Genomic DNA, 25626 nt, shown 5'->3' with positions numbered 1-25626 from the left:
AAATACATCTCGCATCGCAACCCAGTAATAGGTACGTCCATACAAATATATGAATATCTGGCACAAAGGTTTCACAAAGCATTATCTGCTTGTACTGCTCTACTCTGATATTTTCTGTTACACTTAATTTCAAGATGCTAACCAACATCTACTACATTGAATTTAGAACCCAAGGGATTACTACTTGTAGCTAGAGGAAGAGGAAACTGAGACCCAGAGGGAGTTGGAGCTTGCTCAGGGTCTTCTGATCTCCAGTACGTGGGCATCCCCTGATCACCGCTGGGGTCAGCCTCTGCAGTGTCCAAATGCTGTCCAGGTGCTCCTGATGCAGCCCAGATAACCGCCCACTCCTTCTAGATGCGTCTGATGGAGGAAGAGTTACGGGACCACCAGAGAGCTCAGGATGAAGCACTTACAAAAAGGCAACTTCTGGAGCAGACCCTGAAGGACCTGGAGTATGAGCTGGAGGCCAAGAGTCACCTCAAAGATGACCGAAGCAGACTCGTCAAGCAGATGGAGGTCTGTAGGCCGCGTGAGTGTGAGCTGGGGCCTATGGAGGGCGAGCATGGGACACAAGAGAAGCCGTGCACACCTAAGCCTTTGGTTTTTACTTTCTGGAACAGCCAGACCTTTGTAGTCCTTTCTCGATTTGAGGAAGAAGCTGGTAGTTGGTAGACGCATAGGACATCAGAGCTGAAAGGAATGATGGAAACAGTGCCCTTGTTGTCTTCAGGAGGAAACAAAACAGAGCCCCAAAGAGGCCAGGTGACTTTACATAAGGGCACACAGATGGAGCATTTCCTGTTGATTGCTTTGGAGATGCTTCCCACTGTAGAAGAGGTAGGACGGCTGCACATCTAAAGAGGGGCTGAGCTGTGCCTTGCACCCACACTGGCTGACTGCTGGCTCTCACTTGCCTCACCACATGGCTCCATTCCTGTTCCTGACTCTGGCCCGTTTTTTCTGACAGATGATCCACCTTGCCCAAGCTAGTGGCAAACTTTGTGGCTCAATTCTTGTTTGGATACACCGTATGTACATAACCCAAGACAGTAGGTCAGGATGTGCTCACTGGAATCGCCAGCTGGAGGTGATCAGTTCACAGGGTGAAAACACAACATGGCAGATAAGTGTGAGTCAAGGACTAGAATATGAACATGAGCAGGCTACCGAACATGACAGGAGGGACCTTAACGTCAGTCTCCCTGAGCCTGTAAAACAGAGTAATGCTCAAGAACAAAACCAGCCCCAAACCACAACAACCCCCCAACACACACACACCCACATTTCAATGGAGTTTAGAGAGAGAAAGAGAATCAGCCCCACGCCAAGGGGAGAAGTTAAAATTGTCAAGGTTTTGATAAAAGTGCTTAAGGACAGAGAGAGATAGTTTGAACTTAAAACCCATGGAATTTTTTATTTGATTTTGCAAATAAAGAGAAATAACTTTTAAAACCTCTAAGAGACTTAGTAGCAATTTTTATCTAGGGAGTGATGTTTCAACAATTAAAGATTTTATTAGATGGGCCCTTGTTAGAGGCTGGAATAACCTGGTTACAGTTCTGTTGTTCTTTTGTAGGATTGCTGTGTATTTTGCTGTTGTCCTCGTTCTGATCTCATTAGAGGGGCTCATTTTAAGGAAAGCTAAGGTCAGCCTGGTTAACTAGGAAGTGATTTTTCAAGGACCTAAACAATCTGGTTAAAAGCAGGCTAAAGCCTCATCAGGCAGTGGTGTAAGAACCTTTGGTGTAGTGGCCCCCTGAATGCTCCTGGTGGGTTTTGAATTGTACAGATTTTAGGCAGGAAGAGAACCGTGTGAGGAGGTGCTTTTACCTAAACATTGGGGTGTCATCTTCTAGAATGTTCTGACTAAAACCTTTTGCCAACTCCAGGTCTAGAGGCAGTGACATAGCTGGGCCTCACTCTCCCCTGTGCAGTGGTTTAGTTATTTCTCCATTAGTTACAGGACTAGTAGCTCTCAAGGGCCTACCTCTGTGACGCACATGGGAGGCATGTCTCCTCCCCTGATAGGCGGCTGGCAGGACTGTCTTGCTGGGACTAATATCTTTCCTGTTCCTTTGCTGCATTTAGCAAGTTAATTCTTGGGATTCCAGGGCTTTCTCAACAATTGGGCGTTTTCTTTAGACTCAGAAACTCAGAGGCTGTTTTATGTAAACACAGCACTTGTGGACCCTTGGTGATTTCTGACAAAGGCAAAACTGTCCCTGGAGGAGTCAGGAACCACTGAACAAACACGGGGCTTGGTGCGGAACCCAGCTCTCCCTTCCAGATTGGACTTTGGGACTCTCAGCCTCCGGGGAGGGAGCTTTCTAGGTTCCCGAAAGACTTTGTTCACCAACAGGGAAGGCATTCACAGACATTTACTCATTCGCATGAGTTCTGTGAGTCTTATTTTTGGCATTTACAGAGGCGTCCATAGCTTGTCAGCCAACTTTGACAATTGCAGAGACAGTGTTTACGTACAGATGCTACAGACTCATGTTTAAAAACTCACCATGCTAATTGCTTTTTAGCGTGCGTGGCTCTGAGTTAACCCAGACATATGACAAATTGGCTAGTGACAGGAGAAACATGTGCGCAAACCCCACAAGCAGAGTGGTTTGTGTTAGAAGCCTCTTTTTTTGTACACACAGCTACTTCGAAATGCTTTTCTCTTAGCTCTCCGTGGTGTTAAATGAAGGCCCAGCAAGGAAGAAAGAGATGACAGTTCTTCTGTAATGACTGGTTTAACAGAATGGACCACCACTGTCTCTGTGTTACTCTGGTGCAGATTTGGGACTCCACAGTGCAAAGTGCATGAGGTTCCCTAGAAGAAACAAGCAGGTGCAAAAGTATGTCATAGACTTTACTCCTGCAAGGTTTAGGAAACCCTGAGCAGCAGAGAGAGAAAAGCATTGTCCAGAGCTTGGAATATTTAGAGAAGTATGTCTTGGATGATAGCTGAGCACACACATTCCCTTTTAACAGGTAACTTGGAGACCTTAGCCTTAGGTAGATCTTAGGTAGATCTTTGATTCATGAGGGGGGGAAAAAGACATGAAGGAAACATGTTAAAATATCCCTAGTGCTTATGTTAGGGTTTGGGATAATATGTATTTTAGAAATGCACAATTACATTTTACCTTATGAAAGCAATAAAACACAGTTTTTTGGGCATTGTGGGAAATAGACACGTCCTTTCCCCAAACGCTGAGGATCCCCTGCTTTGATCTTCCCTTGAGGTTTTCTTTCCACAGGGCAGTACTTGCCCTTAACCCGGGTCATCGCAAGTTCCATTGGGTGTGTTTGTGTCTTCCTTCTTTCTTAGGACAAGGTGTCTCAGCTGGAGATGGAACTGGAAGAAGAAAGAAATAATTCGGATTTGCTGTCTGAGAGGATCACTCGGAGCAGGGAACAGGTACTGTGTGTAGTTGAATGATGAATGGATTGTCCTTCGTGAAAAAGGAAATGTGAGAAGTTAAACCCACGGATTTGGCCAGAGGAGGGAAGAAAATTCTTGCCCTTTGGAAACGATGGAGGACTGAGTAGTCTTCCCCATAGTAAGCCACCAAGACAGAGATATAACGTATAACTGAAAGCACGCAAGGTGGAAGTTTCCAGAGTGGTTATGGGGAACAATCTACTGGCCATGATGGGCAAAGTGCTTTTAGAGCAGAGGCTCTAAGAATCATTAGTTCAACAAACAATTGCGTGAAATTTTGTGGCTGACACTGTTAGTGCCATGGAAAGTGAGTGATGTGGTGCAGACTTTTCCTTTGAGAAGCAATAGAGACACCTAGGAAGCAGTCACCATACAATAACAGTCCCTTCCAAGTGAATGCTTTTTGCAGTTTTCAAAGGGAAGGAATTCCCCTTATCTTTTATCTATCCCTACAGCAGCACCTGGAGATAGCAGGGGCAGTTCTCTCTGTCCTCACACCGTAGATAATAGAACTCATTTCCCAAACTACACTCCATGTAATCCCAAGGGTTCTGAATTTTTTTTTTCCCATTTTTTAATTAAAAAAAAGTTTAGAGTGATCACACATGGAACCATTATGGGACAGGATTCAAAATACGCAGTGGCAGTTTTGAAGAGAACCTGTATTCTCTAATCTCAGCCTTTCATTTACAAATGATACATGTGGCTGCCTGTAGAAACCTGAAGGGATGTACTCTCAGTGACAACTCAGTTGTATGCTGGGCTGAGCATGGTCCTGGAGCAGCTGTACGTAGACATTTGGAAAGCTCTTTGCCACTCGACTTGGTTTGGGCACCTTCTTAATTAAACAATGCAAACAAAACCTAAAAGCCTTGGATGATGCTGCGTATAATTGAGAAAAATATCTGTATAAAGGATTAAAATGAAAAATCTGAGAAAGGCAAGTTAATTTGGGCAAAATCTTTATCCAAAGCAGCACTTTCCTCAGGTCACTCACTCTTCTACTTATCCACATGCGCCACCTTTGCCCCGCCTCAGGATGCCCAAAAACTGGAGGTGCCAATGACTGGGGACAGTGCCATTCCAAGCTGGTAGCTCCTCTTCAGAGTCAGAGGGGAATCACTGGCTTCTTCTCCATTTGCCACTGTTTCCCTACTGACAGGCTCTTTGCAAACAAGCACGACAGTCCTGCTGTTTTGCTTCTGAGAGTGAAGAATTTGCAATCCGAGGCTCCGTCCTCCCTTCCCACTGAGCTCAGATTCAGTTCTGCCTGCGTGTTCTGTGCTGTGCTGGTAGCATCCTGCTTAGGGTGCTGGCAGCCCAACCAGCCGGAGCTGCAGAAGCTCAGAGAAGACTCTCGTGAAAATCTGAAGTCCAGATGGGGAGCCCAGCCTTGACACTTGAGCCCTCATGGGTTCTTGCTAAAGTCTGCATTTTGTTAAGTTCCTACACTGGTATAAAAGCTGCTTGGTGACATGTTCCTGCCAGCTTGGCTGAGCGGCCACATTGCCACAGGGCATTTCAGGATCTGCTGAGCATTCGTGATAACAGAAGTGGCCATGAATTTGTTTTGCTAATGCTTCTCATGATGTATTCAGGGAATGGGGGGAACGTCTGTCATCCAGTCCCTAACCAGGCAGGGAAAACAGACTCCCAGACCCCATGTTTTACACCAAAACCAAAACACAGACCCAGTGACACAGAAAGTGGTTGCCTCCCTCTGCTCAGCTGATGGCCTAAAACTAAGAACACCGATCACTTAAATCAGTTTCTTTTGGCCCCTTCTTCCTTCTCTCACCTGAGCACGGGAGGCATAGAACTGCTGGAAAGAGCACCAGACTTTCAGTCCAGGGCCTGACTGCTGCAACAGCCCCAGGGAGCTCCAGGAAAGTCCTAGCCTCTCTGAGCGCAGTCTCTAAAGTCTATGAAAGTGAGGCTGTTTGTTCAGGAGATTCCTGGAGGCTTCGCCAAATTCTAACATTGAGGTGCCATGACTGGCTGCATATAACCAAGTCTCTGAGACACTCTTTAATTCCCCATCCTTCCCTGTGTCTGAGCTGCAAGTCTGAAGAGAGGGTTCTGCTGTCTCCAGCGTCTTTGTCCTGTTCGTTCTGTTTTCCTCTTCTGTTTCCTTTCTGCGCCCTGCCCTCTCTGAGGTAGGGAGGGAAGGTGAAGCCTGGTATCTGTTTTAAGCGGAAGAGTGGAGCATCATGTTCAAATTGATGTAGGAATTGCTAAAAAACAACAGCAAAACAAAACAAAACTCCTGACTTGAAGTGTTGTCTCCTGATCCAGTGCCCAGGGCCCCTCTTCTGGCCTTTGCTGCCTCTGGATTCGTGAGGAAGCATAGTGCAGAGAAATGGGTTGACCAAATACCTGCCTCACTGGAAAACATTTAATTCTCAGTCAATGTCAAGGTTAATCTGAGCCTTTTTTTTTTTTTTTTTTCCTCTCCTAAAGGCTCCAAGGAAGGGTATAGATGGTTGGATCCTGATTTCAATCTACTTACTTTAACGTCTAGGGCCATGTGCCTGTTGCCTTCTTGCCAGAATCAGAGAAAGGGGAAACTTCCAAAACTAAGATGCCTTCTTCTCTGCCCCCTCAAACCTATGACACCTCCTTAACAGGGACATCTCCTAAAGAACAGGAAATGGTGCCTGTCTCATATCTCCAAGCTGATTTATAACGTCAGCTCTGGATGCTCAGCAAACTGCTATCAGGCTCTGAAAAGAGAAGACATGGGGAATTTATACTTTTTGGGTCTTGTTCTCTCTAAATTGAAAAGGAAAAGGTTACAGCTCTTACTTAAATCCTGCATTCTTACAAGCTCCCTTTCTGAATTTCGCTTCCCCCCAAACATCTCTCATTTTTCCCCTAGTCTTAGTGGGAAGGCTTTTGTGGAAAACCTCGGGGGAAAAAAGTTGTCCGGAAGTATCAGTAAATGGCCAGCCCATTTCAGAGAATCTTAGATCTGGCAAGGACTTCCAAGTTCCTCTCCCCAGACTTCTCGTGCAGTGCACAAGAGATCTGAGGCCTAGGGCCACCCACGATCTTGCCAATTCACACAGCCAGTTAGTTGTTAGTTGCCTTAGATCTCCTGACTCCCCAGTGTTCTATCTACCAGTGCCTGTAACGTATGACGGATACCTACTGTGTGCATAAGTAGCATGTGGTGGTAAGGCTGCAAAATGATCAAAAGTGGTCCCTGTCCTTGAGTGCTGTGTTTAAAGAGATGGACCATGCCCCCAGAAATGGTAACTAACAAGAAAAAGTGCAGATACTCAATGCCAAGTGTGAGATGTAGGCAGGTAATGAGGGAAAGACCATCATAGCAGGGGTGACCATGGGAGTTCTTAGAGGAAGGCCATCATAGCAGGGAAGACCATGGGGCTAGTTTTGAAGAAAGGGTAAGATTTAGACAAACCAAGGAGTGGGAAGGGAATCCTAGATAGAATGGATGGTGTGAACAAAGATTGGGAAGTAGGATATTTGCAGTGTTTTCAAGGAGCAATGAATGGACTGCTATGGCTTGATTAGGTTTCTGGTTTCCATAAGGAAATAATAGGAGATAAATTTGGAGAGGCAGGTTGAGGGTATTGAATGGACCCTATCCTGAAGGCAGTGGGGAGCCATCGAAGGTTGTGGAGCAGACAGAGAAGCTTACATAGTATTCTAGAAGGTTAATGTGATTGGGTTGGGACAGGTGAACGGGAGACCAGGAGGAAGCTCAACTGGGCTTTTTCCAGGGACAGAAAATAGGAAAGGCAGTTTTGAGATCAAACATTCTATCCTTTCCGTGTTTTTTTCCCCCTCCTCTTATGCATACATTTGACACTCAACAAGTGCTGGACACGTTATTTATGAACTCTAATAAGGCCTTTTCCATACATGCTCAGGATGTTATTTTTCAGACTGATGGATTCAGGGAATCCTAATAGAAAAGTTTTTTCAAACTTTTGGATGCTTGTGTTTTGTTTTCCTATGTGGCTAACAGGAAGGAGAGGGATGAATTTAGAGCTGATAAAGTGACAGCTTATTCTATAAAACAGAGGTTTCTGTTTTTGAAACCAAATATGGGTTCACCATATGCAGGAAGGTTTCTAACTTGTAAATTGAAGGAAAATTCATTTAAATGGTGGATATTTTACTGGGTTTGGTCTGTTTAAATCCAGAGAAATCCTTTTTGCTCTCTTTCCTCCAAAACCATTTACAATAGCTGTCTTTACTGAGGATTCCCTAAGTGCTGGGCGCTGTGCCCTGTGCTGTGCATGCTTTCTGTCGCTGTTTCCAGGCCTTGTGAGTAAGTGGCCACCCAGGGTCATGAAGCTTGTAAGAGGAGAACCTAGGATTTGGCTCCAAAGCCATTGCTTCCCACCTGTTCCCATCATCCCAGCATTAGACTAAGACTGGTAAAGACCTGCCCCCTCCCCCAAATACATTTAGGGGCTCTATTCCCAAGTGAAAGATGAAGCCATGGTGTCTCTTAATACGGATGAGGGTTTATGTTCACCTGATCTTCTCTTGATTGTCCTGTGAGTCCAGAATTTACATAGTGAAAGAGGCCCAGCATTGGTTTTAAATGTGTCAGGCTGATGTTCTAGCTCACTGGGCATTGCTGTGTCATTGCTGGTGGTTGAGTACCAACAGTTAACAGTAGGGCTGGGCCTAAATGGAGAGGCATTTTCTTGTCCACAGAGGCCAAGGTAACCCAGCCTAGTGGAAAGGTGATTGATCTGACATGGGCAGCTGCCAGACAAGAGGAAAAATAACAACTGGAGAGCTTTGGGTGGCTTTATGGTCTTTCTAGGGGCTGAGTGAGGCTTTGCTGTTGCCTTGGCAACTATAGGATAAGTCCCAGTGGATAAGGTTGCAGGCCTGTGCAGTCATTCCCAGGTGGTGGGCGCCAGTCTGCTCCTCAGTCTGCACCAGGATGATGCATCCTCTAGGATATGGTACTCCTTTGTAGTCAGTGACAGAAGGATCAAAATGGGTTTTTTTTTTCCTTGTAATTAAAACAATCCTACTCTCGGAACTGCTTGCTGCTGTATGGGCTGCTCCAAACCCAATGTGTATAGTTGGTTAATAATGATTTTCCTCTCTTATGATTGAGGATCTTCCTGGTATTTTTAACACCAGCCAGGAGTGTAGGTCACAAGGCCCTTTACAGCCCAGTGGTAAACATAGGTGATGGGATGAAATATTGTTATTAGCAGTCATAAATATGTTTGGCTTCTTGTTAACCCGGAGCAGCTGCTTTTAATCCTGAGCGCTGGCTCAGGTCATGGGTGCCTCTGACATAAACCCCACTGGAGTCTGATACTGTTATTTCCGATTGGAATGTTCTAGGTTTAGCATTCCTTCAGTCCAGCTGTGATAAACTGTTGCTTTCAGCTCCTGTTCTGTTTCTAATTTGATTGGAAGTTTTTATTTGGTCTATTTAGTATAGTTGAAGGGTAAACAGCATATGAAGCACTAAACTTCTATAAAGAAGTATTTTCCCAGACTCAGATTTACTTCTCTAGTCCAAAGGAGGAAGCTGGCCAAGCCAGAGACTTTTCTCTTTTCTTTTCTTTTTTCTTTTCTTTTCTTTTCTTTTCTTTTCTTTTCTTTTCTTTTCTTTTCTTTTCTTCTCTCTTTTCTTTTTTCTTTTTTCTTTTCTTTTCTCCCCTTCCCCTTTTCTTTCCTTTCCTTTCCTGCCAGTGCGGGTGAGAGGAAGAAGGATCTGATATAGAATCTTCTCAAGTCATTGGGCCCATCCTAGAGATCACTGTATTGAGCAGAGCTAAAACCCAGCCTTGGGAGTGGCATCCGTCACTTCACATGGTATTCCTTGTATAATGCTCCACGCAGTGGACTTATTTTGGAATTTTCTGTCAGGTTGTTCTTTCTGAAGAACCGAAGAAAACTTGTCCTGCCTGCTAAAAGCCTTGGATTGCAAAAGACTCGAGAAAAATTGATGGCCCGGTCACATTAACTGTTAGGTTTTATGGTTGCACATTTGTTCCTTCCTGTTCTTTGCTCTGATTTATTTTGCATTTAATAGTGCATTTTATTAAGTGCAAATATTTTGCATTTTAATAGTCATCGTTTGAGGGGATGTGGTGAAGTATAAATAATTACTGTTTTGTTTTTGTTTTTCGGTTTTTTTGTGTGTTTGTTTGTTTTGGAGTATCACCCTTTGCCCTGGGCTCTCCAGGGAGGTCTTGAACCTGTGGAGGCCTCTGGGATGCTGACCCTCTGAGTGTTCGTTTGCACTGGGAGGCCCGTGTCCTGGTAGGACCCAGATTTTCCAGTAAGGGGCACTGAGGGAACAAGGCTTTGGGCACCGGCTGCGTCTTTAAGTTGCAGGTTTGTCTTGAACTCCCGGTCTGGGTTCAGCACTGCATGGCCCCTTGGTGGTCCTCGAGTCCCTCCCTGGCACTGTCTGCCTCACTCCTCTGTGGAAGTTCCCGCCAGAATGCTCTCTCCTTGTGGGATTTGCCCTTCATTGAGAGACGGGGGTTTTCCCACATGTGCTAAGAGGGAGAAAAGGAGTGAATGATTTTTAGCCAGAAAGCCTGGGTTAGAATCCCAAAACTGCTTCCGAAGTTCCTGAACCTCCCACCTGGAAAATGGGGTGATAACATCTGCCTCACAGAGTGCTAGGAGGATTGAAGGGCCCACACGTGCCCAGGACACTTGGAGTTGCCCCACCGCACCTGTCACCGGGGGCTTTTTGCTTCTTGGTATGTCCCTGCTCCGTCCTCAGGCCTGGAGCATAGCTGTAGCAGTCACCACCCACCCCCTAAAAGCAGATGCTGTAAACAGCTGCAGTGAGACCTCTGCCTCTGCTCTGCTGGCCTATTACTGTCTTTTGGTACTTTTTGGCCTTACATCTCACAGCAACTGTTAACCTGCAGTTCTTCCTTAATCCACACTTGGGGAAAATAATTTTCCGTTCCTCCCCTCCCTCACTCTCTTCCTCCCTTCCATGCCTCTGAGCTACAGGCACCTGCCTCCCCTAAGTCCTGCATTATGCTCTCTCAGAGACTCAGAGAACGGTCTCTCCTACTCCATGCTTCCCCCGGCACCGGGCCTGCATCCTGTCCCTCCCCATACACGGTCAGTCTCCCTGTCTGGCTCCCTTCTCGTTACTGTCCAGCATCTAGAATTTTCCTCTCCTCCGTGATTCTCACCCTTGCCTGCTGATAGGTTTGGGGCCCCTCTGTGGCAGTCTTCTTTGGGGAACCTCACGTCCCCAGCCCTCCAGTTGTAGGTGACTCTTGTTACCGCTGGAGTTCAAGGAGAGGTATTGACCCACCTCTTCATGCCCCGCACCTTCCCAGTTTTTGTGGTTGGGCTCCCCCCTCTGCTGAGCCTTCCAGAGTGGACTTCTTGTCCTGCTCAGGTGCTCTTTCCTGGGCTTCCTTATGCCTGACCTTCCTCAATCCTCACCCTTCTTGGCTTTGGGGACAGGGCCGTGCCCTGGCTTCCTCCCGGCCTCCCCTAATGGAGTTGGGGGAGTATGCTCCCCAGGGCACATTTCTGGGTCCTCGTCATACAGTTCACCTTGGGGGTCTCATCAGTCCCACGGCTTCAGCTGGTGTCACCCAGTCTCCGTACTTGTGTCCACAGCCTCTCCTGGGCTCCAGGGACTGATGGGGCTATTAACAGGACCTACCTCCTCCAGGGCGGTGAGGACAAAATGAGACAGCACTGTAAAGATGCTCAAGATTTCCTTTAGTGAGTGCAGTCTCCATGCTTGCTCCTGTCACCTGTTCTGACAGGCCCTATGTGACTGCTCCCTGTCCCCCATCTCTTAACCTGCTTGTCCCCTGTCCCTGTGTGTGCAATTCCTCCAGCAGCCCATCCTGTTTCCCACCTGCCACTCGACTCACCAGTGGCCCTGATTTGGCAAGCTCTATTCCCTCTCCTGCTCCCCTCAGACCTCTCAGGTAGGTTGCAACTGAGGGTCTCTTTCCCCGGTCCTGTGAGCTTGGGCTGTGACTTCTGTCATGTGCTGCATATACAGGACTGGTTCCTTTGTCCCCCACACGGCTATACTGAGGGCAGGTCCTGCGTTGGTCTTAAGCGTCCTGGGGCTGATTGTGTAGTGTATCCTGACCTATCCTATCATCCTAAGACCCGCTGTTCCCCAGCAGGCAAGTTGGTGTGTTCACAGACACACGCTCACTGGCACCTGACAGGGCAAGCCTTTTCCGGGGACACTCCTCAGAGTCCAGAGAGATGGGGTGGCTCCTCTGTGGCAGGGATGGGGGCAGGGGCCTCTGGCTTCCTCAGGAGAGCCACAGAGGGTGGCAGAGCCACCAAAATGTGCTTTCACTGTACATTGCTTTTGGCCACCTCGAAGAGCCTTCACAGGCTGTTTTGTTCGAGTGCCTTGTTGTAGAGACGAGTCTGCCTCCCAAAGGTGAGGCGACTCAGGTCACACACAAGTGAACTTGGAGCCAGAAGAAGAGCCAGGCGGCCACTGCTCGTCTGTGTAATTACTTCCCATCACAGTGACAGTTTAACCGCGTTCTCAGTGGAGTCCTGGCCTCTGCCCAGGGGCGTGAACGCGACGCTTCCGCCCGGGAGGCACGTTGCCGTCCCGTGGCCCGGCCGTGCTGACACCCTCCGTGCATGGTGTGGTGTGTGCAAAGGCCCCGCTCCGAGTGGGCTGTGAGCCCGCATTCATTAGCTGTGCACTTTGTGCTCTTGTGGCAGTTACAGGAATATTCCAGCACCTTTATAGCATGTGATTCTCAAGGGCTCTGGGGCCATGCAGGGAGGGAGCCAGGTCACGAGGCAGAATTCTCCACGCTCTGCCTGCTGACCCTTTGCATTGCTGGCATTTTTCCCTACTGCATGCAAGGATGCCCTAAGGAGACTGCCTTCTCCCCTTGGGTTTTACAAGACAGCTGCATGCGAACCCTAGATCCATTTGAAGCCTTTTCTGCAGGTTGGTCCAGAGAGCCAGGGCAGGTGGAGTCGTGGGCTGTGAGTAGGTTTGATCTGGGTTCTAGTCCTGCTGTCTCCAGTCACATGTATAACTGCCCTGGGCATCAGTGTCCCCTGTTGTAAAATTCTGAACCCTGCCAGTCAGAAATGCAAAAATGTGAAAGTTTTTTGTTTTGACTGCACAGATACCCCCTCATCTGTGGGCAGAGTCCCAGCCTCCTCCATGTCCAGGCCCTGCCTATCGCCTGCCTTATTCCTCGGCACTCCCTGTCACCCACTCCAAGCCAGACATACCATACGCACAGTGCAGGGACCGTGGGAGAAGGGAGGAGATGCAAGTGTGGCCCAGCAGGGTCGTGTCTCCTGTTATTCCTGGGACCCCCGGGTCTTGCTTTCCAGGCAGATGGGGGGGAGGGGTGAGCTTTTCTTTTCCTCAGGTGCTTGTGCAGGTGATGAAAATCCCAGTGGAGGCCAGGCTGGTGAGATTGTTAGAGATGCTCCCCAGGTATCCAGGCACTCCCGTGCGTACACCTCTTACCCAGGCTGAACCCCCACCTTATAGGGGAGGGGGTGGGTTTTATTTCCCCTGTCAGTTCTCCTGGCCTCTTCAGGCTGCCCTCTGCTGGACAGTCCTGGGAACAGGGTCTGGGGCCTCTGCCTCTGGTGCTTGTTTCACTGCTGCCTAAAGCCCGCTGGGAATGGGAAACAGAGGCAGGCAATAGGACTTCTTTCTGGGTGCTGCTCAGCTAGTCTCATTTTCTCTTAATACAGAAGAAATCCTCGGTAGCATTTAGGCTTTGCCAGGTCACCGGGAGCTGCCCAGTATTCTTGCTGACTTTTGTTGGTGGCACATGAAGGGAGAAATCTAGCAGCATTCTGAGGTATGCTAACTGTAGTAGAAGCCTTTTCTGAACTTTGAACTTGTAATGCAGCAGTCAGGAACTCAGATGAATACTACAGCCCCCCGTTACTAGTTCTGTAGATCTTGGTCAGGTTGGATCACTGACTCATCCCGGTTTGGACTCAGTTTTAGCATCATAAGTCCTGTGTCCTGAGAACATCCTCGGTCCTGGGCGAGCTAGCTGGAGTGGTTGGTCTCCAGACAAATTCATGAGCTTCTCTAAGCCCCGGTGCCCCGAGCAGAGATAGTACTGCCTACTTCCTGGGGGTGTTGTGGGGACGTAACAGGCTAGTGCTTGTGGAGTGCTAAGCAGGTGTACCAGTTTTCTAGTGCTGCTGTAACAAAATGCCCCCAATGGGGTGGCCTAGAACAACACAGATGTGTTATTTCACAGTCCTGGAGCCCAAAAGTCTGAAATCAAAGTGTCAGCAGAACCATACTCCCCTTGGGCCTGTGGAGACGCTCCATTGCTTCTTCCTAGCTTCTGGCAGTTTTCTGGCCCTTAGGCATTCCTTGACGATAGATGTCTCCCTCCAATCCTCTCTCTCCATGTGTCTCTCTTCACATGGCCATCTTTTCCGGCTGCATATCTGTCCCTTTGTCCAGAGTTCCCCTTTTTATAAGGCCACTAGTCATGTGGACTAGGGCCCACCCTAATGACCTCATTTGAGCTTGGTTACCTCTGTAGAAACCCTATTTCCAAATAAGGTCATATCTTAGATACAAGGAGTCTGTATCTTTTGGGGGGAGCAGGGGGGACATAATTCAGTCCATAGCAGCAGGGTTTGCTATGACCATTACTGCTTTTTGTGTCATTATCTTTGCAATCATCACGAAACCAAGAGTATCTGCGAAACAGCTCCTGCCCCCAAGAGGAGATGGCCTGATGAAGAGGAGCTGGCTTGGCAGTTAGGATTTGGTACCCGGGAACCATTTGAGCCTGAAGGATCTAGAGACAGCCTGTCTCACTGCTGGCTTTGTTCTGCTTGGTGCAGATGGAGCAGATGAGGGGCGAGCTACTCCAGGAGAGAGCTGTCAAGCAGGATTTAGAGTGTGACAAGATTTCCCTGGAGAGACAGGTGAGGCTGGCTTTGGACTAGACCACCCCCCCCCACCCCCAACAGGGTCGTCTTTGCATGGCATCCAAAGAACTCTGGGACATAACCCACCCGAGAGGTGGAGGTGTTCCCAAGGTCTTTTCCAGACAGGTTTTCCCAATGATATTAAATCTGCTTGGAGGTTGAGCAGCTTGGGGAGGGGAAATTGCAGGTGGTGTCTTCTGGATCCTAAGAGGGCTAAATTTTAACGCAAAAGAAATGAAAAAGCCGTGAGTTGCTCAAAGCTTATTTGAATCATTTCTCTTACATGCCGTTGACGTAAATTCTTCACTGAATACTATGTATGTTATTGGCGGAGGAGCCTATTTTTCCTGCCTCCTCCACCCCCGATAGGTTTGACAGAAGAACAAGGCCATGCCTCTTGCCTGACATCTAGGAGTCCTAGGACAGCCAAAGATTTCACTTGGGCTCCTAAGGGCACGTGGTAGAACCTCTTCTCTTGGCCTGCCAGGAGCTGAGTGCTCTTGTTTCCTTGGAGACGTTGCTGGCTTCCCTAGGTCCCCTGGGGCCATGCACCCTGTCACGGAAGGCAGCCTTATCACAGATGCCCACCAAATGCTGGCTCCACCCTATAAACCTGCACAGAGAGTGCGGCAGACACACACCCCTCACAGCACCCCCGTCTGATTCTAGAACAAGGACTTAAAGAGCCGGATTATCCACCTGGAAGGTTCCTACAGGTCCAGCAAAGAGGGGCTGGTGGTGCAGATGGAGGCCAGGATCGCTGAGCTGGAGGACCGTCTGGAGAGCGAGGAGAGGTGAGCCCCACCAGGACCAGCTGCGGTGCAGAGGCCTGGCACGTAGTGGTGGTCACACTGCAGAGTGCTTTCCCATTTGTGTCTCTTGTCCTCATGGGCCTTCACGTGAGGAGGGTAGAGCAGGTACAATGGATGAGAAAACCGAGACCCGTCCCAGTGAGTGCTTGAGGAAGGTAACCAGGCTGAATATACATCAGCAGGACGACAGCACAGGCAGCCTACTCCTGAGTCCCCGGCTTCCCCACCATGCGGCTGCCCCTCTCCCCACCCCTTACCAGACCACGCTGCCTCATAAGCTACTGAGGTTGAGCTGGTTTAGAGGCAGGAGGTTGACTCTGCCCCGGGGGCCAGAGGTATTGGAGCAGAGGGCAAGTGCCATCTCAGAGATTGGTGGGACCCCCACAGTGGGTGGGAGGCATTGGGATCAGAGGGCCACACTCATTTCCAGCAGATTCTCTGCAGCTAGCTCTAAGGTCACAGCCTGGGGGTCAGCACCAGGGTTGAGCTTTACTGGCCTCCGTTCTCACTCTTGGCCCCTCAACTTCCTGGAAGGGGTGAGGTGCGTGTGCATACGGCACTGTGCACTATCGGTTTTTCAGTAGGACTTTGGGGCCGGGCTGGGGCAGCCTGAGACCCGTGATGCTCACACCCTGGCAGTCAGGGACCCTCTGCTGTAAAAGTAGAGTCTGGGACTGGAAGAACTCAGGGCAGCTCCAGTCCCAGCTCTGCCTGTTGCTGACTCTGTGGTTTTAGGCGGGTCACTCCCCTTCATAGGGCACCCTTTCCCTCACCTGTCCAGGAACAGCCCCTTCGTCCCATACTGTCGTGTTCTCCCACCCTAACCATCACGTTGACCAGGCTGCCTGGCTGGAGCTTCCCCTCCTCCGCAGACTGCCCTGGGCCTCCTGAGGGGCTGAGATGAGAGGGTTTCATTCTCCGCCCCCCCCCCTCCCCCCACCTTTCCAGGGAGCGGGCCAGCCTCCAGCTCAGCAACCGACGGCTGGAGCGGAAGGTGAAGGAGCTGGTGATGCAGGTGGACGATGAGCACCTGTCCCTGACTGATCAGAAGGACCAGGTGAGGGACCCTCATTCCCAGATGGGATTTTACACCCCAGATAGGAGGGTGATGGAGTTGTGGAGGCTGAGTCCCTTCTTCCCCTCGCCGCAGGTGCATCGTAGAGCATTGTGGCCTTTGTAGCCTACTTCAGTAGGGGGTTCAGTAAGCCCTAGCCCCTGAGCTGAGACTGGTTGCTCCCTTTGCCATCTCTCGGTCTCTTGGGGAGATGGTGGCTGGATTGCTGGCCTGTCTGTGCTGGACTCTTCTCTTTCCCGGCTGGACTGGGCGACCAGCTAGCACCCAACCTGCCCTCTCTCCCAATGCAGCTGAGTTTGCGCTTGAAAGCAATGAAGCGACAGGTGGAGGAGGCTGAGGAGGAAATTGACAGACTAGAAAGTTCCAAAAAGAAGTTGCAGAGGGAGCTGGAGGAACAGATGGATGTCAACGAGCAGCTGCAGGGACAGCTCAATTCCATGAAGAAGGACCTAAGGTGGGTGAGCGTGGTGGCCCCGTGGGGACCGTGATTCCTCTGACATTTGAGGAGAACTTGGCGCTTTCAGGGCGTTCTCACTCCTGGTGTCTGAAGCCAGTTCCTTGTTGTCGCCTTGAGGGGTCATCCCATCCTAGAGAGTGGCTGCATCCACTTGGGTCACCCCATCTGTTCATTCGGGTCTCATATGTGTCATCCCCAAACCAGTCTCCTGATGTTAGCTGGGCACTTCATCCCTCTTAGCCATAAGGGGTAACCAAGGCTCAAAGCAGGAGGCCCAGCTCATACCACCATGGAGAAGGCAGCTCTTAGGCCAGCACTTAGGACTCCTGCTTGTAGGGAGAAATAAGATAAGGTTTGGGCTCATATCCTCATGAAGACTAGACTATCTCAGGAGAGAGCTATTTCTAAAGCTCCCCTGCTGTGATAAGGGGACTGGGGGTGGGGGTCACTTTACCTGCCCCAAGGTCACTGGGGTGCAGGGTGAGATTAGATTCATGTTCATCCATATAGCTAAGCCTTTCTCAGAGGCTGACTATGCTGGCGGCATAGGTGGTTTTCTTGTAAATGGACAGAAGACCCCAGCCCGTTAAGAATCCTGTAAACAGGGCCTTTCTATCAAGAACCTGGCCCCAGGGCTGACATTAGGGTGCACCATTTAAGGGGGCACCAAAAATTTCAGTAATCAAGATAGATAATTAATGCAATATTATAAAAAATAAATGCCAACAGCCCATGGTAAACAAGATACCAAAATTTAAGATGGGATCAACAACGGGGGCATCTGAGCTGCTCAGTCGGTTAAGCTTCCAACTTCGACTCATGTCATGATCTCATGGTCCGTGGGTTCGAGCCCCGTGTCGGGTTCTGTGCTGACAGCTCAGAGCCTGGAGCCTGGTTCGGATTCTGTGTCTCCCTCTCTCTCTATCCCTCCCCCACTTGTGCTCTGTCTCTCTCTCTCTAAATAAATAAATAAATAAACAAACAAACGTTAAAAAAAAATTTTAAAAAAAGGGGGAGCGTGGATCAACAACAGCACCCTGACGAGACATATCGTAGTTTGAGGCAAAAGGAAAAATCAGTACTACCCAACTTGTCCCAGCCCTGCCCAGCCCTTCCTATCAACACCAGCCTGCCACGGGCAGTTTGCTCCCTGCTGCTGAAGGAACTGTCAGGTGCACACCAGCCCGTGGGCTTCTCTGCCAGCCAGTGGGGTGGATAGACAGGAACCCAAGACCCTTCCTTCATCCCCTGAACAGAGATGAATCGCAGCCCAGGGCCTGGAAACATGCCCCCTCTTCTTTCAGCAGACTTAAGAAGCTGCCGAGCAAGGTGCTGGACGACACGGACGATGATGACCTCAGCACGGACGGGGGGAGCCTCCACGAGGCGCCGCTGAGCTACACTTTCCCCAAGGACAGCACTGCCATCAGCCAGATCTGAGTCCCCTTCCAGGGCTGTGGAGGTGGCCCGTCATGCCTCGCGGAGACCCTCAGCCAGCCTCCTGCAGCGGGGACCTGCAGCTAGCTGCACACATGCAGCTGGGAGCGGGAGCGGCAGCGCCCACGCGGAACAGAGACCCAGCGTCCCCTGGTCACAGGACAGGCTGATTCCTCCACGTCGCGGTCTTCCCAGAGTCTCTAAGGGGTAGCACGCCTCTCCCAGCTCAGGCAGGTGGCTACTGCAGGTTAAATGTTGACTCCCGAGGCAGAGGAGCCACCACTCATTGCAGGGTTTGGAGAATATGATTTGGCAGGCGGAAGCCCGGGTTCTGCACCGCCATCTGCTGGCACCGTTTGCAGTGCTGCTCCTGCCCCTCCTTCCTCCCCCACCAAAGAAAAGGGTCCAAAGTGCTAGTTATTATCTAACAGCAATTGTGCAGGGGAGAGAGAGGATGTATAAACTGTACATATTTTAGTCCAGATTCTCATGGACTGCTTCTGTTGCCCTGTGGAATATTACAGAGGCTATGTAGGGTGGCTTGTTTGTAAACTCCACACTTCTAGCTTACTATTTTTTAAAACATGGAGCTATTAGATTTTTATTAAGACCTAGATGAGAGAGAGGGTAGAATACAGACTACTTTGGACATGAGAGTTGGAAAAAAGGAATTGTCGTGGTGTTAAGGGACAATTAATTCTGAGAAGAGAAATTCAAGTGGTCCTAGTAAATAACTAATGGAGGGAGAGAAAGTCTGAGCATCACTTGTATCTGTGGCCCTGCTCACTTATTTTATCTAGAATTTTGTTGTCATTTCTGAACCCTGCTGAGACCAATTCCTGGTCACCAACTGCAATGTCTTTACCACAGTTGGGGTAGGGAGACTTTTAAGTAAGGCTTTTGGCAAGTGATGTAGTTTCTGGAGGGATGGGGTCTTACTGTCATTTCTCATTGGTTCTTTCCTCCCTCTGCCCATGTCAGGCCTCCAAGTAGCCTCCTCTGCCTAGGGTTGCTTAATGGGGAGTAGGATGGTGTGGGGACAAGGCTCCTGGACAACCATGTGAGGAAGAAAAGGTGGTGTCCAGTAAGGTCACAGGGAAGGGGAGGAGAGGAGGTAAGCAGGCATGTGTGGGTATGCAGAGAAAGGAATAGAAGGAAGTTCGTGAAAGCTGGGGGATGTGTAGACAAGGGGCAGATTGAGTAGGATTTCGAGTTTATGTCAGAAAAGCAAGGGAAAACATGAAAGCCAGACAGGAGGTGTTTCTGTACAAACTAGAAGGCTCCTCCCAGCTTCCTGGGACAGAGGGACATTGGCCAGCACCAGGCATACTGTAATTGGGATTCACTGAGGTCTGTGGCGAGACCATGTTGCTGGGACAGCATTATAGGGAACGTGGAATCAGGAACATGCAGTATCCCAGTACTTCTTCCTGGCTTTTCTAGTGTCACCTCCCACTTTGATTGTTCCCAGGTATGGCCAGAGGCCAAATCCAGTCACAGTTGGGCCCCTATAGGTGAGGGCCAGAGTGTAGAACCAACAGCTCAGGAGGGCCACGCCAGGGAGAGAACACTGTAAGATGTGTGTGTATGCGCGCGCGCGCGCGCGCGCACACACACACACACACACACACACACACACACACACACACACACACACAATGGGGCAGAGAGAACAGTGTTCAGTTGCTTTGACAGTGTCCCCAGGCATTCTAATAGATGGGAAGCCTGTGGACCAGAGAACTCTATGACAGTTACCAAGAGGAGCAGGGTGTTTCAATGTGCTACCTACCTGAGGTCACAGAGCCCACTGAGTGGGATTCAGAGTAATCAGTTGGGTTTAAGGGCAGGTGTCACCATCCCCTACCCCAGGATCCCCCCCAACCCCCAGTTGAGTCAAACCCTTTTCCACCTCTGCTGGCTTAGAGTGGTTCTTGCCTCTAATTACTTATTTGAGGTGTGGAGAGATTCTTCCCTTTAGCTATTCATTCATTTAGCAAATATTTATTGGGCATCCATCATGTGTCAGGCACAGTCCTTGGCCCTGGGAATACAGCAGCGAATAAAGCAGACCAAAATCCCCTCCTGGAGTGCAGTTAGGGGAAAGAGGGTGATGACAGCAGTCATACAAATGAACACAGAGGCTGAGCCCCTCCCTACCTAGCCCTGGAGCTCCTCTGTGCTCTTGGGGACACAACAAGCCTGGTTCACTGGAATTCCCTTCGACCCTCAGTATATTCTTGGTTTCCCTGCTTCTTCCACCATCCTTAGAATTTGCCAAGAAGTCTGCCTAAAAATGCCTCAGCTCACTCATAACTGCAGGTGGAAGATGAGAAAGGCCGGAGATGCAAGAACTTTGGGGGTGAGTGTCCATCTTGCTTTGTGAGAAAGTCACTGTCTCTCTTTCTTGCCAGTTCCTTGTGGTAGCCATGAGTCTGGCTGCAAGAAGCAAAGGTGCCCATGAAAAGAGAACAGAGATCACCATTCAAAAGGGTTGAATCCTTACTGGAAAAGATGGGCCACTGTAGATGTTAACAAACACATCACCCTACATAAGAATGGCTCTAGCAGTGAAGCATGTGGTGTAGCGGGCTGGGAACAACATTGGACTGGGACTTGAGAAGCGTTTTCAAGTCCTCGCTCTTCTTGCCCTGGTGACCTTGACAGGGGTGACCTTGATGGAGCCTGTGCTCCAGAGGTTGCCTGGAATAAATGAGGACCATGGTGCAAGGTCCTTTCCAGCTCTGACATGCTATCATTTGATTTTATTATATACTCATTTTTTTCTGTTTGTTGCTTTAAGAACTAACCCTATTCAAGAATATTTTCTTTAGCTAGCTTAAAAAGAAAAAAGTATTTAATAAACAAATACGTGGCCAAATGCAATGCCGAGGAGACAATCATCGTATATCTTTATAATTTTTTTCCTGCTTCAGAGTGTCATTTGACAAAGGCAAGAGGCTTATTCTGTTGGGCTACAGCTTTTGGGTATGTCTGATTGCTTTGGTTTGTCATGGGGAAGAGACGTTCAGGCACATCTACCTCCATGTGCGTGAACTGGATAAAGCAAGGTTGCCTTTCAATAAATGGTGTCACCCAGCAGGAATCTTGACTCTCCCATTATTTTGACTCCCTTGTTTGCTCCAGAGCTTGGCTCTTTGTCCACCAAGAAACAGCAAGGTGAATGGCTGGAAACTGCTCGAGGAGGTAGAACTTGTCATGCCTGGGACCCGTTTCTGAAATAGAAGGGTGGGTGTGGGTCAGTGATAAACACTGAGAGAATTAATATGCCTGCTGCTGGTGATGTGCTGAGAAATCCAAACTGCCCACTTGCAGAACAAGGCAAAATGGGAAGTGTGTTAGTAACTGAGAATAAACAGATACTCCCTGTTTATTCCTTGTACCTAAACTAAAATGGGTTCTCCAACAATCAGCATTTACACATGATCTCTCTTGATCGACAACAGGCTGACTGCAGGTACTAGGCTCCCCATTTTACAGGAAGGAATTACTTCTCCATGGAAGGGTCCTATGTTGCTCATTCTTTGTCCTCACATACATCCTCTGCCCTCTTGCCTGAAGACTGCCTCCTCCATGACCTATGGCCACCCTGTTCGGGGTCAGCCCATAGGAGCAGGTGGGGGTTGGGTATTTCCCTGTTGTCACTCCATGCTTCATGTAACATTTTGGGCTGTGGCTCCTATGGAGACTCGTGACTCCAGCACCCACAGGACTTGGGTGACCATACCTCCCCTTTGTGCCTCTGGTCCTAAAGCTGGTCCTGGTTTCCTATTGCTATTCCTCTGGGTCCCTTGGCAGCCCTGGTGGGTTCCTGCAACATTGCCTACCCCCCTCCCCCACCTCAGTGCAGCTCTCCAGTGCAGCTCTTTACTGAATTCTTTGGTTCACTGCAGGTGGGTGCTGTCGCCTGTACAGAGCTGTGCCCACTGCCCTGTCGATTCCCCCAACAGTGTAAATAATCCTGCCCATCCAGCTATTCTGCAGCCCCTGACTCCTCTTATTCTGACTGAATGGAGCATCTCAGATATTAAATGAGATTCTCTAATTTTAATTAGTCCTCAAAGGCTTTGCATAAATTCTGTTTGCCTTTTTTTTTTTTTTTTAAAGTAGGCTTCATGCTGAGCACAGAGCCCAACGCATGGCTTGAACTCATGCCCCCGTGAGAACAAGACCTGAGCTGAGATCAAGAGTCAGATGCTTAACCCACTGAGCCACCCAGGTGCCCCTGTGTTTTTCTTTAAGGTCAGGTTTGTTGAGGTATCTGTTTATCATTTGTAGTAAAAGGTGCTCTTGTTAGTGTTACCTGCTTTTGAAACTGGATTTAGGCTCTTTCCTTGGACCCCCTGCCAGGGTCTCTTGGTGGGGGCAGGAGACCCAAGGTGAGCCCAGAGCCAAAGGGAAAAGTCCTTCCAGGCCTGAGGCACCCTCCTCCACATTCTTGGCATTTCTTCTTTGAACTTGATAGCAGCAGTGATCCCATCTTTATTAGTAGACAGTCATTAGCCAGAAAGGTTTTTTTAAAATTTTTTAAATTTTTGTTTATTTTCAAGAAAGCATGAGTGGGGGAAGGGCAGAGAGAGAGAGGGAGACACAGGATCTGAAGCAGGCTGTCAGCACAGAACCCAGTGTGGGGCTTGAACTCACAAACTGTGAGATCATGACCTGAGCCGAAGTCGGATGCTTAACGGACTGAGCCACCCAGGCACCCCAAGCCAAGAAGTTTTCTATTCGAAATTTTCACATGATGGGGGAAGTGACTTGACAGCAAGTTCCTGTCAGGGGCTAGATAGCCCCGAGGCAGAAGTCCCAGGCTTTGCAGAGGGATCAGCAATGCCTTGACCCTATTCTCACGCCTGTCGAATACCCGGCCCTGAAAATCATCGTGGGCATTCATGCGTATCTTCCTCCACAGGGCGAGGTTGAGTGTGTACCCCATGCCAGGCTTATCAGGGCTGGAAAAAATGTGCCAGTGCACTTCCCAAAGGCATTCAACAACAATATCTACCCTGCGGGGGGAAGTTTGCAAGTTTCCTACTGTGCAGAATCCGGCTTGCCTTTACAACAGATTGTCAACAACTCCTTGGGGATGGGGAGCATGATTCCAGAGGTTTCCTGGGTAAGCAAGATTAAACAATTTTAAGAGCAAGGCAGAAACCTCGCGAGGTAAGGAATCTGAGGCTCAGAGAAGCCTCAGATGTTTGGCTATAGCTCACATGTGGAGCCAGTAGCCAGCCTGTAAGCAGAAGCTGCCACCCTGGGCCAGGTGCTGCAGCAAATACAAGGTTTAAGCCATAGTCAGGCACCTTCAGGAGCTTACAGAATAATAATAAAATGGTGATGATTAAGCTAAATGAAAATTATAATTATTCAGTCCTTCATACGTTTATGACATACCAAATTTGTGTATTTTTCCCATGTCTAGTTGCTGGCCTTCCCAAGGGCATGTGGGTGGAGGTGGAGTGCCACGAGTGGAGTCTGGGTCTCGTTCTGGGGCTCCCACTCTACCCCCAGGAATCTCTGCTGCCCCTCACCCACACTCCCCACCCCAGGGGACAGAGGTCTTTCATGTGATCCTGTGTTAGGGACCCCTCAGGCCCCTGGATCTTTCCTTTTTCGGATACTCCCTCAGTTGTTGGTTTCTAGGCAGCTCAACCATTGGTGGCCTGCCCCCACTCTCAGCACGGCAGTCCTTTGGAGCCACAGACCTCATGGATGAGGTGAGTCACAGATTTTTAGCTGCTCATCTGACTTCCTGTCTCTGGTGCCACTTGCTGTTGGGCTGCCGATCTCTTATTTTACCCTCAGTGGCCTCTTGGTGCTTTGCTAACCTGACCTCTCCGGGCCCAGTCTGGGGTGGGATGGCTGCTCTAGGTGGTCACTGGGCCTCCCCACATTCTCACTGCATGAAAGGTGGTCTTTCAGGAATGTCAGCAAGTCCTGGAATTTGGTTGGTTCTCAGCGAACACTTATCTTCCCAGCCCCCAGATTGCTCTCTGGGGAGATCCTTCTAGAGCACTATTTAACAATAACCTCCATTGTGTAGTATCCTTTCCTATTAGTCTTACATTCAAAACTGCACTTGCAGCCTGAAATCAGCAGATTGTTCTCAACAGAACACTATCCACTGAGGTCACTAATAAAACCCCTCACCTCAGAGTAGCTCATTGAAGAACATCAGGTGGGTGGGCTGGAATCTGAAAACCCTGGGCTGCATAGCAGTGGGCTGCCTTCCTGGAGGTGATGGCATAGTCTCTGCTAGGCTGGGAGGGGTGGTCCCAGGGGGAAAGCGCTCTGGATCCTGGATCCCTGCAAGTGAGCAGAGGCCAAAGCATGTCTAGGGAAGGGGGAAGTCTGAGCAGAGCCAACTTCAGGACTTGGAGCCGTGTGCAGAAGCTAATCACTAAGGAAAGAGGTCCCTCCGCCCCAGCTGTCTCCAGGACTGGGAGGGCTCTGGCTGTGGAAGCCAGACGCCTGGTCACCTTAATCGGGTGTATGAGCTGGGCATGGGGGTTGTGTGTGCTGGTCAAGGAAGCCAATAGACCTGCCTCCCCAGCCACACAACAGACAGAGGGCGCCCCTTCAGGATGCCACACAGGGAGTCTACAAATCTAGTCAGTTTTGCCCTGTGGGTGATTCTTTCTTGGTTTTTTATTTTGTTTAAACTCCATTATAGTTAAGAGAGCCTGGCTGGCTCAGTCGGAAGAGCAGGTGACTCTTGATCTCAGGGTCATGAATTTGAGCCCCACTTTAGGTATAGAGATTACTTAAATAAATCCATGAACTTAAAAAGATAATAATTCTCATGGAGAAAAATAATAGCATAGATTCCAGTATAGTTAACATACAGTGTTATGTTAGTATCAGTGTATAGATTCAGCGATTCTATACGTGGCTCACTGTTCATCGTAAGTGTACTCTTACTTCCCATCATTTATTTCACCCATTATTCCATCCCCTTCCCCTCTGGTAACCATCACTTTGTTCTCTACAGTTAAGAGCCTGGTTTTTTGTCTCTTTTTCTCTTTGTTCATTTCTTTTGTTTCTTAAATTCTACATGTTAGTTAAATCATAGTATTTGTCTTACTTTGACTTATTTTGTTTAGTATTACGATCTCTAGATTCATTCTTGTTCTTGCAAATGGCAAGAATTCATTCCTTTTTATGGCTAATATTCTATATATGTATATCTCACATCTTTATCCATTCATCTACTGATAGACACTTGAGCTGCTTCCATAATCTGGCTATTGTAAACAATGCTGCAATAAATGTAGGGGTGCATGTATCTTTTTAAATTGGCATTATCGTATCTTTCGAGTAAATCTCCAGTAGTGGAATTCCTGGATCATAGGGTAGTTCTGTTTTTAATTTTTCGACGAACCTCCATACTGTCTTCTGCAATGCCTGCACCAATTTGCGTTCCCACCAATAGTTCATGAGGGTTCCTTTTTCTTCACATCCT

At 48.9% G+C, this 25626-nt stretch overlaps 1 protein-coding gene across 4 annotated transcripts in view; it reads left to right on the top strand.

Annotated features, from left to right (window-relative positions):
• The window catches only part of CGNL1 (cingulin like 1), a 130802-nt gene extending 109557 nt beyond the window's left edge, over positions 1-21245 (top strand). For 3 of the 4 annotated variants that reach the window (XM_042988775.1, XM_042988776.1, XM_007084455.3), the window contains 7 exons: positions 358-519; positions 3329-3418; positions 14279-14362; positions 15035-15159; positions 16126-16234; positions 16543-16706; positions 18014-21245. In XM_042988775.1, coding sequence (XP_042844709.1) covers positions 358-519; positions 3329-3418; positions 14279-14362; positions 15035-15159; positions 16126-16234; positions 16543-16706; positions 18014-18149 — 870 coding nt within the window. In that variant the 3' untranslated portion in view covers positions 18150-21245. The remainder of the gene's footprint in view (positions 1-357; positions 520-3328; positions 3419-14278; positions 14363-15034; positions 15160-16125; positions 16235-16542; positions 16707-18013) is intronic. The other variant, XM_042988777.1, reaches the window with a different exon arrangement.
• Positions 21246-25626: the final 4381 nt, after the last annotated feature.

Source organism: Panthera tigris, chromosome B3 (assembly GCF_018350195.1).
Source record: "Panthera tigris isolate Pti1 chromosome B3, P.tigris_Pti1_mat1.1, whole genome shotgun sequence".
NCBI classification, from domain to species: domain Eukaryota; kingdom Metazoa; phylum Chordata; class Mammalia; order Carnivora; family Felidae; genus Panthera; species Panthera tigris.
Note: the sequence above shows the minus strand (reverse complement) of the source record. Positions and strands in the feature narration are given on the sequence as shown.